At 36.2% G+C, this 19,880-nt stretch overlaps 1 protein-coding gene across 1 annotated transcript in view; it reads right to left on the bottom strand.

Moving 5' to 3' along the window:
* Positions 1-19,880, bottom strand: part of Bbs9 (Bardet-Biedl syndrome 9) — a 441,935-nt gene that overhangs the window by 68,321 nt on the left and 353,734 nt on the right. Inside the window, 1 exon segment of the mRNA XM_047562524.1 lies at positions 17,947-18,129. Within this exon segment, the coding sequence (XP_047418480.1) occupies positions 17,947-18,129 (183 nt within the window).

The raw sequence follows: 19,880 nt of genomic DNA, 5'->3' as shown, positions 1-19,880 counted from the left end.
CCACTGATCTCCCTCTGATTTTCATGAGATTCTCCCCCATCACACACACCTTTCTTTTACTTTTTCCTCTCTAGCTTCAATCCTACTTTCTTTTTAAATAAAAAATAGAAGTATAACATTGAAATCCGATGTGCAAAGCAACATCTTTAAATATTTTTTCAAATTATAAACCCCTGCAAACTTGTTTATAATAGAAATACTACCACATCCTAAACAATAGTAGTTTAGGGAAAACTCACAAAATGCCACAGCACTGTTTACTTCCAAATGTGCAGTTAACTCTCAAGGAAAGAAAAAAGATGAAAAAGGAGACCAATCTGAAGAAACAAATGGAGACTGGCCACGGTCCAGGCTTCAGTTGAGGAGAGAAGACTCTCATATACAATGCCTGTCTAACATTAGATATTCGAAGGCAAAACAATCTATATATCATATTTACTTATCTTTTAAAGACTGCATTAAAAGGAAATAAATTTCCTCTTGAATAGATGTAAATGATTCATTCTAAAAAGTCTGGTTATTTGTTTGATTCACAGAACATGATCATTACTTTGTACTGTATTCTATCATACAATACTTAGCAAAGATAAGTAAAAAATAATTGTATGAAGGGTCATTATAAACCCAAATAAATCTTTGTACCTTAATTGTAAATTGCACATTGTGGAAGGAATAAGAACTCTTCAGTATTTACCTAGGTTCAGATTATTGAGTAAAACAACATTTTTTAATGTAAGGACCTCTTGTATACTAGAAAATGTGCTAAGAAACTTACAAATTGAGTTTCAGTTCATCCTCTCCACTACCCATGAGGTAGGTATTATGATCATGATCTCCAAGTGAGGCTCCAGATGTAAGGTATTTCATTACAAATGACATAGTTATTAACAGTGGGAGTGGTAATGGAATCCAGGGCTATAAGTTCCATTCCTTTGACCACTACACTACCAAGCACTTTTTTTCCCATTTCATCATGTATATCTTTCAATCTTTTGTGAAAAGATCTGCTTAGGCTCCTTTTATTATACTGAGATTGAGAAATGACTTCTTCCACTAGAAAATTTATGGCCACAATTATTGTGTTCACAGAACCCATATCTCGATCAACTGCTTTACCCAAGGATAACCTGCATATGATTAAATGAAGTTTTATTGCATAATCAAAAAGTAGAGTGATCTGTGTCCATCTGGTTGAGTCAAACATTTAGAAGAGTTCACCAAAGCTCTTAGTACCTGCACAGACTACTGAAACTGACATCTGAGAATAGCTTTGGGAGGTCATGGCTCCTGAAAACATAACAATGGTCAGATTTGATTCTGATGAGTCATAGACTCTCATTATACAGGGACTGCGTTATTGAGACCACTTATAGAAGCTATTGCTGTTATCAAATCATAAGGTATGTGGGGTAACAGACCCCCCCAGTACCAAAATATCTGACAATAGTCCTAGTCAAGAGACCCCAAGCACTAAAGAACCACCATGTGAGCAAACTACAGGCATCACCCACACACACACTGACAATGCTGTTTAACAAACTCAAAGAACAGGAATGGCCAAACTCAAGGGGAAAAATGACCAAATTCAAACTCAAAAATACATGAAACCACAATTAAAGTATAAAGTAATACTGATACTTTTCTTTTTCTCTTCTCCCTTTAATTAGTTCAGATTTTTCAGGACCACCCAGAAGCTTCACTATTTTAAGATGTGGCTACCTACTTCTTTTTTTTAAATCAGAATTTCCAATGGATATGAAACAGTTACAGAAAGATCTACATACAATTCATATTTCTGCTTTCTTCAAACAGAATTCAAGTCTGGATAAAAAGTAGGATGGTATCCAAAATGACTGCTGTATATCACTCAATGTTACTGTCATTTTGTTCAGAGCAATTAAGCTAAAATAAAGATAGTGCACCAGCTCAAATCTCAAAGCAGTAATTATTTATAAGGTGGCATCTTATATTGATTCTAATTTTAAATGTATTTTCTCAAAAATAAAGCACTAATTTGAATACTATACTCATTAACTTATTGAAAAAATATTTAGGGCCAACTGGTATAAAACATTACATTAAATACTGTGAAGTTAAAAAAAATCAGTAAAGGTGAATCAGATATGGATTTTCATATCTGAAGTACCTTACACTCAGTGATGAGAACATTAAAAACATAACAATACAGAAATGAAATATATTGAGAAAGGTATAGATAAAGTTCTTTAGGGATATTAGTTTTAACCCCCATATGCCAGCCCTCTTTCATCAAGAAATATTTATCAAATAAGTTATTCAATGTTCTTTCTGATATGTAGGCGCTAACCCACAACAAGGGAGGGTAGGGAGGGGAAGAATAGAAGTTCATTGGCTTAGACAAAGGGGAATGAAGGGAAAAGTGAGGGAATGGGAGTAGGAAAGACAGCAGAATAAATGGACATAACTTTTGTATAACTCCACATCACATACAATTACAAGAATGGAAAGTTACACTCCATGTATGTATAACATGTCAAAACACACTCTACTGTCATGTATATCCAAAAAGAACAAATTTAAAAAAATAAAAAAACGTTATTCAAAACAGAAAGTCTTTACTCTTGCCTAAAATAATAAATTATCTTCTGATCGGTTTTGGGCAAAAAGTAATTACACAGTTTGAGTTCATTTTAGTGTTATGTGAATCAAATCACAAATTGATTAAATTTGTCAGCATTTTTTAGGACAGAATCCAGCTCAGGTATGTACATAAATACAAAACAATAAATCCATACTTATCCTTGTTAAAGTAGTCAAATTGGAGAAGAATAAAAATTCAATATGATCGGTTGGTCCAAAGTTCCTCAAGTGAATCAGATTAATCATTTTTGTGAAGTCCCTTAGGTTGGGTTCAAATCTTTTCTGTTATTTTCTTGATATGTGAGTTTAGGCATATTTCCCCTTCTGCAAATTGCAACTAGTAGGCCTGAGGCAAGTAGCAGTTTACCTGAGAACTGATCTGAGAAGTGCCAATGGGGAGTGGGGAAGTGAGATGGAGAAGAGGTAGAAGTCAATAAAGGGTGTGTTATTGCTATAGGCAACTGCCGTTCAGTCCTGCTGGACAACTGTGGGAGATGGTATTTAGAAGGGACCTAAGTATTAATCTACCAAATCCCATCAGTCACTGGCTGAGCATGGTGGCTATATAACCTCTGCCACAGTGAAGAAGTCCTCAGGCATAAAACTGCAGGGGTTCAGCAGGTAGAAGCTTTCAGGAATGGGGAAAAGTGAAGAGCTTGGGTGGTGCATAGACAGCATCTGCCATACCTCCTTCTTCAAAGGGATATAGTGAGCATGAGATAATGTATCAAAAGTTACTGGTCATAAGTGATGAATCCTCTGAAAGAGAAATTAGGAAAACCACTCCATTCACAATAACCTCAAAAAAAAAAAAAATCTTGGGAATCAATCTAACAAAAGAGGTGAAAAACCTCTATGATGAAAACTACAGAACACTAAAGAAAGAAATTAAAGAAAACCTTAGAAGATGGAAAGATCTCCTGTGTTCTTGGATAGGTAGAATTAATAATGTCAAAATGGCCATACTACCAAAACTGTTATACAGATTAATGCAATTCCTTTTAAAATCACAGTGACATTCACATAAATAGAAAAGGCAATCATGAACTTCATCTGGAAGAATAAGAGACCTTGAATAGCCAAAGCAATCCTGAGCAGGAAGAGTGAAGCAGGAGGTATCACAATACCAGACCTTAAACTGTACTACAGAGCAACAGTAACAAAAACAGCATGGTATTGGCACCATAATAGACAGGTAGATCAATGGTACAGAATAGAACACACAGAGACAAACCCACATAAATACAGTTACCTCATACTAGACAAAGAAGCCAAAAACATACAAAGGGGAAAAGATAGCCTGTTCAACTAACGGTGCTGGGAAAACTGGAAATCCATATTCAGTAAAATGAAATTAAAACTCTACCTCTCACCCTGTACAAAATTCAACTCAAAATGGTTCAAGGACCTAGGAGTTAGACCAGAGATCCTGCAACAAATAGAGGAAAAAGTAGTTCCGAGTCTTCATCATGTTGGCTTAGGGTCAGACTTCTTTAACAAGACTCCCAAAGCACAAGAAATCAAAGTAAGAATCAATAAATGGGATGGAATCAAACTAAAAATCTTTTTCTCAGCAAAGGATACAAATCAAGAATGTGAAGAGAGAGCCTACAGAGTGGGAGAAAATCTTTTCCACACGTACTTCAAATAGAGCACTAATCTCCAAAATTTACAAAGAACTTAAAATACTTTACACCAAAAATACAAAGAACACAATCAATAAATGGGCTAAGGAACTGAAGAGACACTTTATAGAAGAAGATATACAGGTGATTAACAAATATACGAAAAAGTGTCCAACATTCTAGTAATTAGAGAAATGCAAATTAAAACCACCCTAAGATTTCGTCTTACTCCAATTAGAATGACTATTATCAAGAACACAAACAATAATAAGCATTGCTGGTGGAGTTGCAAATTGGTGCAGTCACTCCAGAAAGCAGTATGGAGATTCCTCAGAAAATATGGAATGGACCCACCTTTTGACCCAGTTATCCCACTCCTCGGTTTATACTCAAAGGACTTAAAATCAATCAATGTACTACAGTAAGGCAGCCACATCAGTGTTCATAGCAGCTCAATTCACAATCGCTAGATTGTAGAAGCAACCTAGATTCCCTTTAACAGAAGAATGGATAACGAAACTGTTTTATATATATATATATATATATATATATATATGTATTATATTGCATTTGGAGTGGTGAAATTTCCAGTTTCCTAGGAAATAAAATCTAATTTCTATGCTTTAATGGCAGTGGTTAGTTGCTTTCTAATCCATTGGGTCTGAATTCAAGGTCATAAACATTTCCATATAGTTTTTAGCAATTTCAGAATCAAAGTATATATATATATATATATATATATATATATATATATATATATACACACACCTATATATATATTAGATATATTAGATCTCTGGTGTAATTCCTAAGTCCTTGAACCATTTTGAGTTGAGTTTTGTACAGGGTGAGAGGTAGAGTTTTAATTTCATTTTACTGAATATGTTTTCCAGTTTTCCCAGCACCATTTGTTGAACAGGCTATCTTATACAATGGAATATTATTCAGTCATAAAGAAGAATAAAATAATGACACTTGCAGGTAAATGGATGGAATTGGAGAATATCATGCTAAGTGAAATAAGTCAAAAAACCAAAGGCCAAATGTTTTCTCTGATAAGTGAATGATGATACATAATGGGAGTGGAGGTGGGGGGGGGTAAGAGAAGAATGGAGGAACTATGGTTTACGTAGAGGGAAATGAGAGTGGGGAGGGGGCGGGGGCATGAAAGACGGTGGAATGAGACAGACATCATTACCCTATGTACATGCATGATCACACAAATAGTGGGAATCTACATCGTGTACAACCATAGGGGAAAAAAGATGTACCTCATTTGTGTACAATTAATCAAAATGCAGTATGTAAAAATAAAAAAAAATTTAAACTTACTGGTCACTGCCTAGCATCAACTACTGCTCCAGAAAAATTAATTTTCTTACATTCTTTTGAGTTTCATGAGGCAGGTCCATCTTGTAGATGTGTGCACTTAATTCCTCTCCTTTTTTTCTTTACAAAACAGGAATCTTCTAATTATAGAGGTTTATTGGACTTGATTCTGAGATTGCTAAAAACTATATGGAAATGTTTATGACCTTGAATTCAGACCCAATGGATTAGAAAGCAACTAACCACTGCCATTAAAGCATAGAAATTAGATTTTATTTCCTAGGAAGCTGGAAATTTCACCACTCCAAATGCAAAGAGTGAAGTATACCCCTGCTAACAACATCAGGGATTTCACCTGCAAATTCTAATTCACTGTGGTGGAGAAAAGATCTGTGTTCCTGTGGTTCTTGCAAACTACTTATCAGTGAGATCTAAACTTACATTTCATAACTACATTATATGATCTGCCAGATTAAAAATGATAGCAATAGAAACCAAATCTTCATTATTCTTCACAGTTTACTTGTGGCTTTCTCTTCAAAAATCAACAACTGGTAAGATTCTTTCTATTATATGAAATGTGCTTCTGGTCAAGGATGCCTGCTCCCAGATGCAAAATCAAGAACTTGCCTTTTATTATAACTTCCTGCCCCAAATTTAATCTATTTGCAAGGTCCCTCTAATAAAAGAAGAACATCATTACAATTCTTTTACTCTGTGCTTATAGTTCCACTGGTTCTGAGACATTCCTCACCATGCACACATATATATTCGCACATTTTAACATCCCTGAAGATGTATCTAATACTGAGTGCTATCGACAAGCGCTGCCTTCAGTCTTCAGTCATCCTGTAGTTATTACTGCCTGTGTATGTGCAGTCTTTATCTCAGCTGTTCATTTAATGTCACTTCCACTGATGTGTAATGTTCATACTTCCCTGTTGAACTGCCATTTAAAATTTCTTTAAAAATTACACTATGACTTGTCATTGAAACAAAAAAGTTACTGTGTGCACAGAAAGGCATGAAAATAGAGCAGCTGGAAGTATAAACTTGGAATTCCTGAAGCAAGCATTCATGAGAGAAGACTGACGGCAATTCCATATTTTCTTACAAAGCAAATCTAAGTGCTTCCCAGAATGTAAGACAAGAAGATACCCACAGGTAGAAAAAACTATGTTATGCTTTGTTAATGGGATACATGCATATATATGACTATCCTATGCCAAGAAATACAACTGAAATCAGAAAAAATGGTCAAATCTCTGGAATAGATGTGATTTGATTAATTAGTGTATCATGCAAGACTATAATTAGAACAGTAAATATGAATTTGCCTAAAATGTCCTGCTGTTACTTTAAGCTGCTTAGCCTTTAGCAACATGCTTCAACTTATTTAAGTTAAGAAGAACATTTTTCAGAATGGATATCAGAGGCTCAGAAAAAAATGTCATGGAGGCAACAGTGTCATAGTCATTAAGAAACAGTGCATCTATACAGTATAGATGGAGGGGAAGGGTGGGAGGGGAGGGGGGGAAGGGAAAAAATGGCAGAATGAATCAAATAACATTACCCTATGTAAATTTATGATTACACAAATGGTATGCCTTTACGCCATGTACAAATAGAGAAACAACATGTATCCCATTTGTTTACAATAAAAAGAAAAAAAAGAAAAAAAAAAAAAAAAAAAGAAACAGTGCATCGACATTAGCCTTCCTGGCACATAGACCAGGCTGTGAGGAGAAACTCAATTGGCAGTGACCTGGTGTGAGGGTGATTTAGCAGAATCAAATTTTAAAGGCAAAGAAGTTTTAGGAATACCTTAATAGGCTTATGTTGCTTAGACATATCTTCCTATTTGGGCACAAGCATACTTATACCACAAAAGAGCTGCTTCAATTATTATTAAAAATCTTCAACTTACATTATAGTTTAATTGGCAGTGTTTCTCTTTTTATTTTTGTTTTTCCTAACTGGTTCACAAAATAATGCCATAAGTTAGAGTGGTTGGCATCCTATTATTGTAATACATTGGTAATAATAACTCCCAATTCTCAGTACCCGCCAGGTACCACATTTGGCATTTTATGTACATTATCTCAATGTTCCTCACAAAACCTTAGAGGTATGTAAAGGGTATCCTCATGAAATCCCAAACCTTTGAAAAGTTTCCAAATGAAATTATAGAATTTTTTTTTTATTTGTATGTTTCTTTCTTTTTTTTTTTTTTTCTGGCGGTGTTGAGGACTGAACCCAGGGGCACTACAAATGCTAAGCACATGCTCTACCACTAAGCTACCCCTCAACCCAGGTCACAGTTTTTTAAAATATGATTTAGCACTTCTGGTTTATCATCACCATCATCATCATCATCATCATCTTCCAGAAGACATAGATAGATAACTAAACACCAAAACCCTGAATCTGAAATGATGATGAAAATACTCAAGGGAGGCTCAGTGTGTGGTCTAGTTCACTGAAGCTAAACAAAAGATATAACTTTAAGTTATTTTGTGTTAAAAAATATAATTTGGATGTTATATATATTTGGATATCTTATTGAAAAGAAAACTTTAGTGTGAATATATATATATATTTTTAAATGTTTATTGTGTTTCAGTAAATCATTTACAGTAGGCCACAGCCAAAGCTAATGAAGTTCAGATCATGTGGTTAAAAAAAAAGCAGCAACAGCCCCACAAGGATACACCTGAAATGCAGAAAGGACCTCCCCGAGTAACAGCTTGCAACCTAAGCACGTGAGCCCGTGGTTCTGCACTCCTCTGACCTGGTGGATGCCTTATTCTGCAGACTGTTTTTCATCACACTGTGAGAGTAAGACACTGGAGAGCCAAGTTCACTCACATTCTTAATATGGTGTTCCTCCTCTGTACCATTTGTTTACTGGTTCAGTCAGGATATAAAGAGTAAACAAGCTGACACCAAATCTCAATGGACACTCTCCCCTCTCTTCAAAGCAGAACCAGTGCTTAGGGTGTGGACCAGTTCACCACTATACAGATGAGGAACCCAATACTCAGGGAGTCCCACAACTTGCCAAAGGACACAGAACTATTTAAGTATTTGTTCAAAAAGAAATTTGAACCCAGTATGGCACAGTATTCTATTTAAATGATAAACTACAGCTTCTATTTTCCAACTATTAGCATTAAGGTTGTTTTCAGTACTTCATAATCATAAATATAAACATTATGGTACCAAATGGATTTTAGTTTACTTCTTTTAGTGCATTGACTTAGATCTGATGTAGGATTAGTTTTATAAACCATGTTTTCCTAAAGTACTCTCTGGAAAGACTGTACCAGAAATAGATGGGTATGTCTATTTTACTACATATTTATTGGACCATTTATCAACAAATTTGGCTAAATCAATACAAATGAAGTGTATTTAATGGTAGCTTTCACTTGCATATATGTATCACTGATAATGTTGAAAATTTTTGTGTTTACTTTTTTTAATTGTAAGAATCTATGAATAAATATATGCATGAATATACAATGATGCACAGCTTAACACTGAGATGTCATGAGGTGACTGTACCATGTGAGCATTACAGAGTACATTTACACAAACTTAAGATAGCTACCATGTCACCAAATTATACAGTCTTATGAAACAATGATTGTATATTCAATCCAGTGTTGGCCAAAACATCGTCAAATGTCACATGACTGCATATGTGTCATGCCTAGCTATCAATCTGTCTGTATCTTTTAACATCTATATGGGAGAGAAGTTTTTCTCTTATACAACCCCAAAATATTTATAAATGGAGGTAACAGGTTTCCTTTTCAAACAATTGCTTACATATGACTATATATGCTTAATTGCTTTAATTCTGTGGAAATGTGAAAAAAAAATCTGTATTTTATAAGAAATGTAAGACAAGCACATATGACAATTTTAGAGCATACTATGAGCTAATTTAGCTCAATTTAGATTGTGTCATAATCCCAGGTGAAATTCACAAGAAAATGGAGGCCAAAATAAAAGGGAGGAAATGAAAATTAATCTGCCTCTTAAAAGAGGGGGGACAGAGGGGTAAACAGCAGATACTACTTGCAGTGAAGAAAAAAATCAGCCCTGGTTTGATGGAAAGAAGTTGCATGTCCAATGGAAACTCAGTCTTCCCAGAGTGAAAGGGGAGGGGGAAGCTGGGAGACATAGAAAATAATTTCTAGAAATAAGATATGGTGGAACCAAGTGACTGAGAGTCCCACACACCTAGCACCAGAGTTCAAACTGAACATGATAACCAAGAAAGTCACAGTAAGTACTGAAGCAATCATGCCAGAGGAGTCCAGCAGAGACACAGGCTCACCATTGCAGACACAGGGGCAGAAAGGCTGCTGCAGATGCCACCACAGGAAGCCAGGTGGAAAAACAAGGGCCTGAGCCAACGGGGTTTCCCAGAAACATTTCCAAATGAACACCAGAAGGTCAGGGTGGCGGAATAAACATGGAGATGCAGAGAGAAAAGGAACTGCATGCGGTTATAGCACAGAGGGCAAGCTGGTTTTAAAGGAAAGTCACCAATTTCTGAAAGAATATATTGTCTTAGAAATGTCAAAATCTTCTATTTGTAATTACCAGACTCCAACTAGGTCGGGAAAAGGTATTTTAGGGAAATTGAATCAATATAATCACCTTTCCAACCAGGAGTCAAAATGGTAAGTACTATGAGGAAGACAGTCATTATTCTCCTCAGTGCAGCTGTTTGAATTTTGCTTATTTAGTTAATTTATATTTAAGTCCCACCTTATTTCAAAAAAGATATGAGGGGTCATACCAGAAGAATAAAGCTTTAATTCTTCATTTATTTAGTTTCCCTATTTTTAAATGACCAGATAATATTAAATGTGTCCAGCAAAGCACTATTTCATATTTTATACATACAAACAAAGTTTAAAAATTATGAGTCACAACACGTGCAATGTCTGCTGCCTGGCTCCTATTCTGATGTACCACAGTCATTTTAGTTTTTAAAACAGCAAGAAAGTCATCATTTTGCTAAGATATGTTATATTCAACTTTAGTGAGGTAGAATATTATACAACTTATTAAAAGCAGTTGCATCTGACCAGCAACTATGACACAGGGTAAATGACCATTCTGAACAAAAAACTAATTATTTCATGTTTATCTTGGATCATGGGAATTACCAAAATATTTACTTTCTGTACTATGTTCCCATAGACAGTTTTAATTGTGATGATACTTGAACAGTCATAAAGGGAGCTTAATACTGACACCAGACTTCCTCCTCTTGTTTGCCTTTTAAGAAAAGGTCATTAATAATGGTAATGATTAGCCATCTCGGTCATCACTCAATCTAGACAGCAGGCACAATGGCCCTTACATCAAATCTGACCTGTGACGTTGAAGTCTTTAAACCTTGTAAGTGAGCCTTGATAAGTCCCTCCACACAATAGGATTTCCTATTATAAACATCTGTTTTCTCACATGAACCATGTTGAACATGTTAAAAATACGCCTCTCTTTTCATATCAGTTTGTAAAAGGAATAATCAATCAAAAGTAAGGCTGGAGGTCCAAGTCTCCTCCCCCCACTGAAAGTAAATTTCCATCCTAATTTTCCCAGGGACTTTTAAAGTTCAATACTAGGGAAGGTAACTATTAAGCCCTCAAGAACACAATCAAGTTTTTCTTTTTTAAATACTAGATAAAATCTACTGAAGATATTGAATGTACTTTAGAAAAATCCAAACAAAATGCTATGCAATGTGCCAATAGTCCTTCCAACTCTAGGATTCTATGTAATCAGGTCCCAAAACCAGTGTGCTATTGCTCTTTTCTTAGAGATTCCTCCAGAGTCAAGTGAACATAAATGAACATTAGAACAGAAATCTGACACAGCCCACTTGGAAATGTTGATACTGCTCCTCTTTGCTCTCTTGCCATCTACTGGATGAAGTAAGAGGATTCATCCACATACCAACTCCAAATGAAGTAACCACCTAGAATGTTGTATTCAAAAGTATTCAGAGACCATGTGCAAGTTAAACAGGAAAGAATTCATGATGATTACAATGTCTGCCAAAGTCATCTTTGGAAAGTCAGCTTTCCATCACTATAACAACATAACTGAGATAATCAACTTTAAAAGTCGATTACAGGTGGAAAAGGTTTATAGGCAGAAAGGATTATTTTGGCTCACAGTTTCAGAGGTTTCAGCCCATAGTCACTTGGTCCTTTTGCTTTTGGGCCTCTGGTGAGGTAGTACATCATGGTGGGAGCATGAGGTGGAGGAGCTGCTGACCTCATGGCACAGACAGGAAGCAAAAGAACTCCCAATAACCTAACTTCCTTCTAATAGGCCCCACCTCCTAAAGGTTCCACTATCTCCCAACAGCACCTGACACAGTCCACTTGGAAATATTTATACTGCTCCTTGATGGTGGGCTGGTGCTAATAGTTTGGATACATGGTGTCCCCCAAAGGCTCCTGTTAATGACTAAAGCAGATGGCAATCAAGCCTTCAACATATGGAACTTCGAAGGACATTTCCAAACCATAGCAAAGGGAGATTAGCAGCACATATGCTGACTTCTTGTCTCCCTTTTATATAGGTTTACAAATCTCTCCAGAGAAATCTATTCCTGGGAGAGGGTTTGGGTATTGCACATATGTCCATGCTGACCCTAAGATACTAGAAACAGGGACTAGTGGTAAAAATATCATGGCAGAACTTAATGTCAGTATCCATTCCTACTTTCATTTATCAAAGTGCTGAAGTTAATTCTCTTGATGACCAAAAGAACTTTCTGCAATGATGGAAATGTTCTATATTCAGGCTTGTCAATGTGGTGACCACTCAACACATGTGGCTACTGAACTGGTGAAATACAATCAGTGATATTTTAATTTTATTTCACTTTAATTTATTTAATATCATGTGGCAAGTGGCTACCATATTGGACAACTTGGGACTGGACTGTTTGCTGGTAATGTTGAAGCAAAACCATAATGGGTGGGATCTTAGTCTGCTTTGTTTACTGAGGCATGCAGTAATAGAGTACTGCCTCAAACATTATTAGGCACTCAATTAATATTCATAGAATAGATAACTAGATAAAAGAGCTTTCTTATTAGATCAATCCTAAAGTACATATGATGGTTTTTGGCTTCTGTGTGGTATCATGGGAGGGAGATAAGTCTTGTGCCATAATTAAACACTCTTTCAGAATCAAAACAGTAACACTGTCCTCAATGACTTTGGTAGATAAAATATTTTCTAAAGAAATTCAAGTAGTGGGTCATAGCAGTATTTACATTCTGCACTGAGAATTTACTCTGAATATCCTTAGTTCTTAATTTGAAAGGTATGAAAACAGTTCACTTTAAATTTATCCTATCAAGGGCTAGGACTGTAGATCGATAGTAGTTAGCATACACGAGGCCCTGGGTTTGATCCCCAGCACCAAAAAAAAGAAAAAATTACCCTATCACATATTGCAATAGAAAATTATTTTTCACAAAACTTCATCAGAAGATGAAGATGGTAGTGACAATTACAGACTATCAAGTCCAATAATGGAACTGAGTTTAAGAACTCATTTTGGAGATACCAAGTAGACCATTTAATGTTTTTATTAGAGTGAAAAGGGGGTATCTCACAAAAATACATCTGGTATACATAAATTTCAGCACCTTAAAAAATTATATGTAATACTCTGTAATATCAGCATTTATTTGCTCCAATATAGTACTGAAAAGTGACAACAATGGAAAAGCATTCCCAAAAAGACAGGTCAAAGAAAACAATGATGAATCTTATTCCAAATGCAATAGTATTTAAACAAAATACTAATTAATGTAATGCAAAGAACATTATATTTTCATTAGCAATAGTAAATTCTAAATATTTCTGTTTTCTGAAGTTGATGCCATTAGAAGGAAAATATTCTAGAGTTTACTACTGCATTTAGCCTGCCTTTTGATACATGCCATATAAACAACAACACAACAAATAATTATGCAAAGCTGTTTGAAATGTAAATAAAATACCTTCTGAACATTTTCTTCTACCTCTCAATACATGTTGGGACATCTGACCTTGAGCTGAGTCTCTTCTGAAAATGTTGTCCACATGTCTAAAGTTTCCCCCAACACATGTATTCTGCCATCTACCCTCAACCAAACCATCTAAATTACATTCAGATTTTTGTGGTATCATAATAACTTCAATATGGGATATATTTTCAACATTCTAGTAAGAGACTCCTTTCTTCCTGCCTCACCCTCCTTCCAAGTTATTGCAGGTTTGCATACTTCATTTTCACATCTCAGTGGGATACCCATCACATAACATTTATTTGTGGGGTCTAAAGGCATAATGTGGGGGACTGTGAATGAGCATGTCAAAACCACATGCTGTATGTGTACTTCTTAAAGAATGAAAAAGGATTCCTTTTTTCTCAAGACATATAAGCTGTCTCAACCGTAGAAGCCCAAAGTGAATACCACAACCTAATTAAAGATGAAGAGCATAACAAGCAGTATTAAAATGTCTTTTTTGATTCATTCTTCTCCAAGCTATGTTTTTATCAAATGTCTTGTCTGATTAATAACTCCAATAGACATAACAAGTATGTACACTTTCTAATCTCACCAGATTCAGAAGAGAGTTGAAAGTATTTTCCTCTACATGTTTCTGGGAGGTATGACAGCAGAGGTTGCAGAGGATGCAGGGCAGAAAGGGGCCCTGAGAAGAGACTAAGCCCACTCACCTGCTACACACTTATTTAAATTCTTCCAGACAGAAGAGGCTGCTTTTAACCATCACTGGAGTGGGAAATACCACAATCTCTCTTGGGAATCATTTCCAACATTTAGAACCTTGATTTCCAGGAAACTTGTCCAGGTTTCCGGGTGAGCTTCCTAATAAGCATTGGAGCTGCTCAATCACACAGATCCCTGTGTGTAGAAAACTTCTGCCCAGTTCAATGTTTTGTTGTCACCATCTTAAAATTCTTAATACTTTTATGTGTTCGGTAAGCAAAGTCTGATGGGGCAATGGAGCCTGTGTATGAGAAGGGAAGACACAGGCCCCATCTCCACTTTCTGTCCCATTCACGTACAGCCTGGAAACCTCAGAAGTGCCATGGTCCCAGGATGAAGAGGACACTCAAGCAAGGATGAGGCAGGTGTGCTGTGCCTGGACTGAGTAAGCAGGGACACTGACAGCTCAAGAGGCTGTCACTGGAACCAGAAAACATGTCAAATGATGAAAGAATTCAATAGCGTTCAAAGAAATATGAGTGACTGAGGAAGCCCACTCTTTTCTTTCTTACTCCTGTTTCTTCCCTGTATCACTCAACCACTTACACTGAAAATGATAACACGAAATGAAAGAGAAGCTGGAGCCACACAGAGTTCCTTTTCTAAGTGTTGGTATGTGGTACATATCAACAAGTGAAATCGAAAGTTAAATCTTGTGCAGCAATTCCACAGTTCTGTAGGAATAAAATATATCTATATGCACAAGTTATGAAATATGAATTGTACAATTTTGTTGAGTCTGCATATGAGCATAATGCCCTCGTATTCGCATTTCAAAATGGCACTGCTCACTATAAAGAACAATGGTAAAATTTATGCTAACATTTAAAATTTTTGATTTTTCTTAGAAGGACATGAAATAGTAAATAAAAAACACCATGGCAATGCAGGCATGGAGGTGCACTCCTATAATCCCAGGAGGCTGAGGAAGGAGGACAGCAAGTTCAAGGCCAGGCTCAGCAACTTAGTGAGACTTGCGGTAACTAAGTAAGACCCTGTCTCAAAATAAAAAATGAAAAGGGCTGGGGATCTAGTTCAGTGGTGAAGCACCCCTGGGGTTCAGCCCCCAGCACCAAACAAACAACCAAGAACAACAACAATAACAACAAAAAGCACTGTGGCAAGCTGAAAGAGAGACTACAGAAAAAAGTGGGGGGAAGCTTTGTTTTCAATATAGTAGTCCCTCTCTTACCTACAGGGGAGATGTCCCAAAACCCCCAGTGAGTGCCTGAAACCTCACATAGTACAAACCCAAGATATATTGTTTTTTTCTATACACACACACCTCTGATAAATTCTAACTTATAAATTAGGCACAGTAAGAGACTGACAATAATAACCAATAATAAAATAGAACATTTATAACCATATGCCATAACAATATGAATGCACATGTTCTCTCTCTCTCTCAAGAATCAAGACAAATAGTAACATTTTTGGACCATGGTTGACCACAGGTAACAAATCAAAAAAGTGAAAACCAAGGATAAGGAGACTACCACATCTGTTTTTACAGCACTTCAGCACTTTTCCCCACTGTTTGAACAAGGGGACCATGTTGTCCTTTGCACCGAGCGCTACAAATTCTATAGCTGGCCCTGCCCTGCTTCCTCCTGCTGTGGACTGCATCCTCTGTGTCTGTTCTGCAAGGTCACCTTGATAACTGTCACCATTTTCCTCTACTCACCCACCCAACAAATATTGATGTGCTGTGCTCAGGCCTTGTGCCAGGTACTGACAATATAAAAAGGAATAGGACATTATCCTTGCTCTTAAGTATACTGGGGACAGGGACAAATAACCATGGAAAGGTGGGAAGACCCACCTTGCACAAAATTTCGTAAGGACTATAAATAATACACATAAAATGTGCAAAACCATTCCAATAACAACTGCTAACCTTCAGCACACTGTTCAATGATCTCATTAGGTTCCTATCATGACTTACTAGGTAGGTCCTTTTATTATTTTCATCTTACAACGATAGAAGCAGACATTTAGAACAGTTAAGAAACTGGACCACAGTGATTTTTGCCATTAAGTACTGGAACCAGGAACTGAGATAATCTAAATCTTTTTGACTACTAAATCGGAGTTCATAAATAATAGTTACCATTCTTATTAATATAATTCTAACCATTGCAGTCTTTGTCTTCTATTGTTGCAGTTAAGTGTCTCCATTTCTAGCTTCTCAAAGGTCAATTTCAGTTGTAATTGTATTTTTGCAATCTCCTTATATCACTTACCACTAAAAAAAAAAAAGCGTAATCTGCTTTTTTCTAATTTATTTATTACTCTTTTATTAAACACAGTTCCTTCTCCTCCTTCTCCTCCTTTGATCATCTGACAATTCTTAGACCCAACTGTAGAAAATCTGATTCAGCTGACAAAACTTGTGATTTTCAAAATAATATTCAGGACTCTTTTCACTAAAATAGGATGTGCTGGTTAAAAACATGTCCTTTGGAAGCAAGCACACCTAGATCCATACTGGCTCTGTTGCCCTCTAGTTTCAGAAAGAAACTTCACTGCTACACTAATTTTCCCATATATGAAATGGGGATGAAGACAGTACCTTAACTAGCTCTATGACATAATTTTCTCTATGATATTGTCTGGCAAGCACCTAAAAAATATAGTTTCAGTGCTATTATTTTTGGTACCATGTCCTCATATCTAGGTTTAAAAATGAATTTGAAATAAGTTTTCCCTTGAAAAAACACTAAGTTCAAGGGTCCCTAATTTCTAAACTATATATCATTTTTTGTAAATAAAAGTAGAGAAAAAGTCAACCAGAGAATGAAATTGATCAAATTCTGTTATGCACATGTATGACTATGTGACAACAAAGTCTACCTTTATGTAAAATCATAAATCAGTAAAAAAAAAGATATTAAGAAAGTCACCCAGAATGGCACCTGGTGGTTTTATATACCTCTGTGATTCAAAGGATCCAAGATGTTTTTATTTAAATAATCTTTCAGTGAAAAATTCAAATATCACTCTCATTTCCCCCCTTTTCATTCCAAACTGCCCATTCTAGGGTTGAGGGCAAAAAGTTTATAAACTGTTATAAAGAACTCTATAAATGTAAGAAAGTCTTGTCATAGCTAGGCCATCTTAGCTCTCTCTAACCTTTGAAGTGACACTTAAGTTTAAGAACATTGAACAAGTTGAAATGACTGAACTGTTTTCTCTGAAGGAAAAGGATTAGCTAAACTGCAGGTTTACTGCCATCACTCAGGCTGTCAAATGACCGTTTCCCTGGCTTCTAAGTGATTGAAGAGCACATAAAAAATAGACTGAATACCACATAAAAAAGGACTACATACCTATTTTTAAATAGCTCTAGAAAAAAAAGTCCTCATTTGACACTTTTATTTTCATTTAAAGCAAAGGAAAGAAGCATTTTGTAAAAAACAAAACAAAACCTTAAGGCTCCATTCGATACCTTAGAAAGCACAGATAGCCATGTGACATCTTTCCAAAACCAAAATCTTTTCAACAACACTGGCTGTTCCTACTGCAGGCATGTGGGTCCTTACCAATTCTTGCATGTCTTCCTGTAGCGGCAGAAATGCTGCTTCCAGAATAGCAATCTGGTCAGCACTAAGCTTCTGCCACAGCCCGATCAGCAGAATCACCAGATGGGTGGCACTTTTCAGCCTGGTGAATGACTGGAACAGATTGCCTTGGTTTTCCTCAACTGCATCTGCTAGAGCTATTACCTATAGAAATTACAAACTTTGGTTAGGGATAATTTCACAATTCTTGAGCCCTCAACAAATTACGTTTGGCACAGTTTTATTTTTCTTTAAAACAAGTTGATGAACTTTGTCTTTCACAAACACAAGCTATGTTGAGTAATAAAAGAGTTATCATTCATCTACTCATTTCCTTCTTTAAAAATATGTCCAAAGTAATTCCAAATCCATATGGCCAGGAGATGAAAATATCCACAAAATCAGCTTAATGCAGACATTGTTCCGTGTCTGCTTCACCACTGATTGACCTTCAGTATTTGGTAATACAAGTAACCTCTAATAAAGTTATTATAGCCTTTATTACCAGTCATGGACACCAATCAATTAAAATATTCTCTCAAAATAACTGAATTTTCCTTACAGTTCAAAATAACTTCATTATACCTTTTTTCAGAAAGTAACTGTCTTCCTCTGATATTAGTCTCTATATGTTACATAGTGTTAGGACAGTGAATATTTATTGACTATATCTAAAAGGCAGATAATTTCAAACATTAGGCCAGTTGAATAATGTAATTTTTAACCTAAATGTCAGGCAACAGCCCACAGGGACCTGAAAAAAAAAGTTCAGGGTGTGTTAGCTTTACAATGCCAAATCTACTTAGGATAAAAATTGGCAAGAGTGAGTAGAATTTGCTTTTTTTTTTTTTTTTTTTTTTTTATCCTTTTGAATAATCCTGTGGAAAAAAGAACTAAAGCAACAATTGAATGGAACATCCAAGGCTGCCCACTGGTGTTTTATTTTATTTTAATGTCGTGGTGAATTTTGTGCTCATTAAAAGTAATGAACTGACTGCCCCAGAGGCTCAAGGCGTCTGACAATCCCCAGAACATGAATAGCAAAGGCCAAGGCAATGAGTACCTTTCTATAAGTCCCTGTCAGCTTGAAGGACTAGAGTTCTGATGAGGTTCAGAAGTCTAGTGCAGATGATCCATTTGGTGATATTTCATGGTTTACTGACACTGGCCCAAAGGGCTTGTTAAAAAGTCATCAAACAAGTAGAGTCTACAGCTGTGTGGTCTCTCAAATTCCATGTGGGGAGAGGGGCTGTAAAGGGACAGTCCTCGGAATGTCTGGGAGACACTGGAGAAGAGATATAAGCTAGGGAGAGAGACTGCAACTGAAGGTCCTTGCTTGAAAATGTAGACAGACCAGGATTCTTTGCCACTTAGCGGAGGGCTCACAGAAGTTATAAAAGGTAATTGCAGTTCACATTCAGCTCTCCAGAGAGCTATGGAAATTTGAACCAAGACCAAAGCTACAAAAAGTGCATTGCTTATTATGTGCCTAGTACTGTGCTTGCCACTGGCATTCAAAAGAACTACACGATATCTCATAGTCTACAAGAATCTTATACTTTTTGGAAAGAAAACATACATACACAACCAATTAGTGGGAAGAAACATTACTATAATAATGTCCTAATTGTGCAGAACAGAAAGTAAGTGTGAAAGAAGTTAGCAAAGGGACGGATTACTGTGGGCCAGAGTTAATATCCCTGGGGCCTCTTTTACTCAAATGGGGCTTGGAACTCATCCCTTCCCATTACTTCAAGAAGTCCCCTTGAAGAGACGAAGAGAGGCCACTTTCCTTAAACCAAAACACCTGGACTTATATACTTCCCCACCCTCACCATGATTACAACTGACTCCTGTTAAAATCTAAGTTTATACTCTTTTTCTCCTTGTGAATGTTAACAATTAAGCCTCATTGT

Source organism: Sciurus carolinensis, chromosome 8 (genome assembly GCF_902686445.1).
Source record: "Sciurus carolinensis chromosome 8, mSciCar1.2, whole genome shotgun sequence".
Taxonomy (NCBI): domain Eukaryota; kingdom Metazoa; phylum Chordata; class Mammalia; order Rodentia; family Sciuridae; genus Sciurus; species Sciurus carolinensis.
Note: the sequence above shows the minus strand (reverse complement) of the source record. Positions and strands in the feature narration are given on the sequence as shown.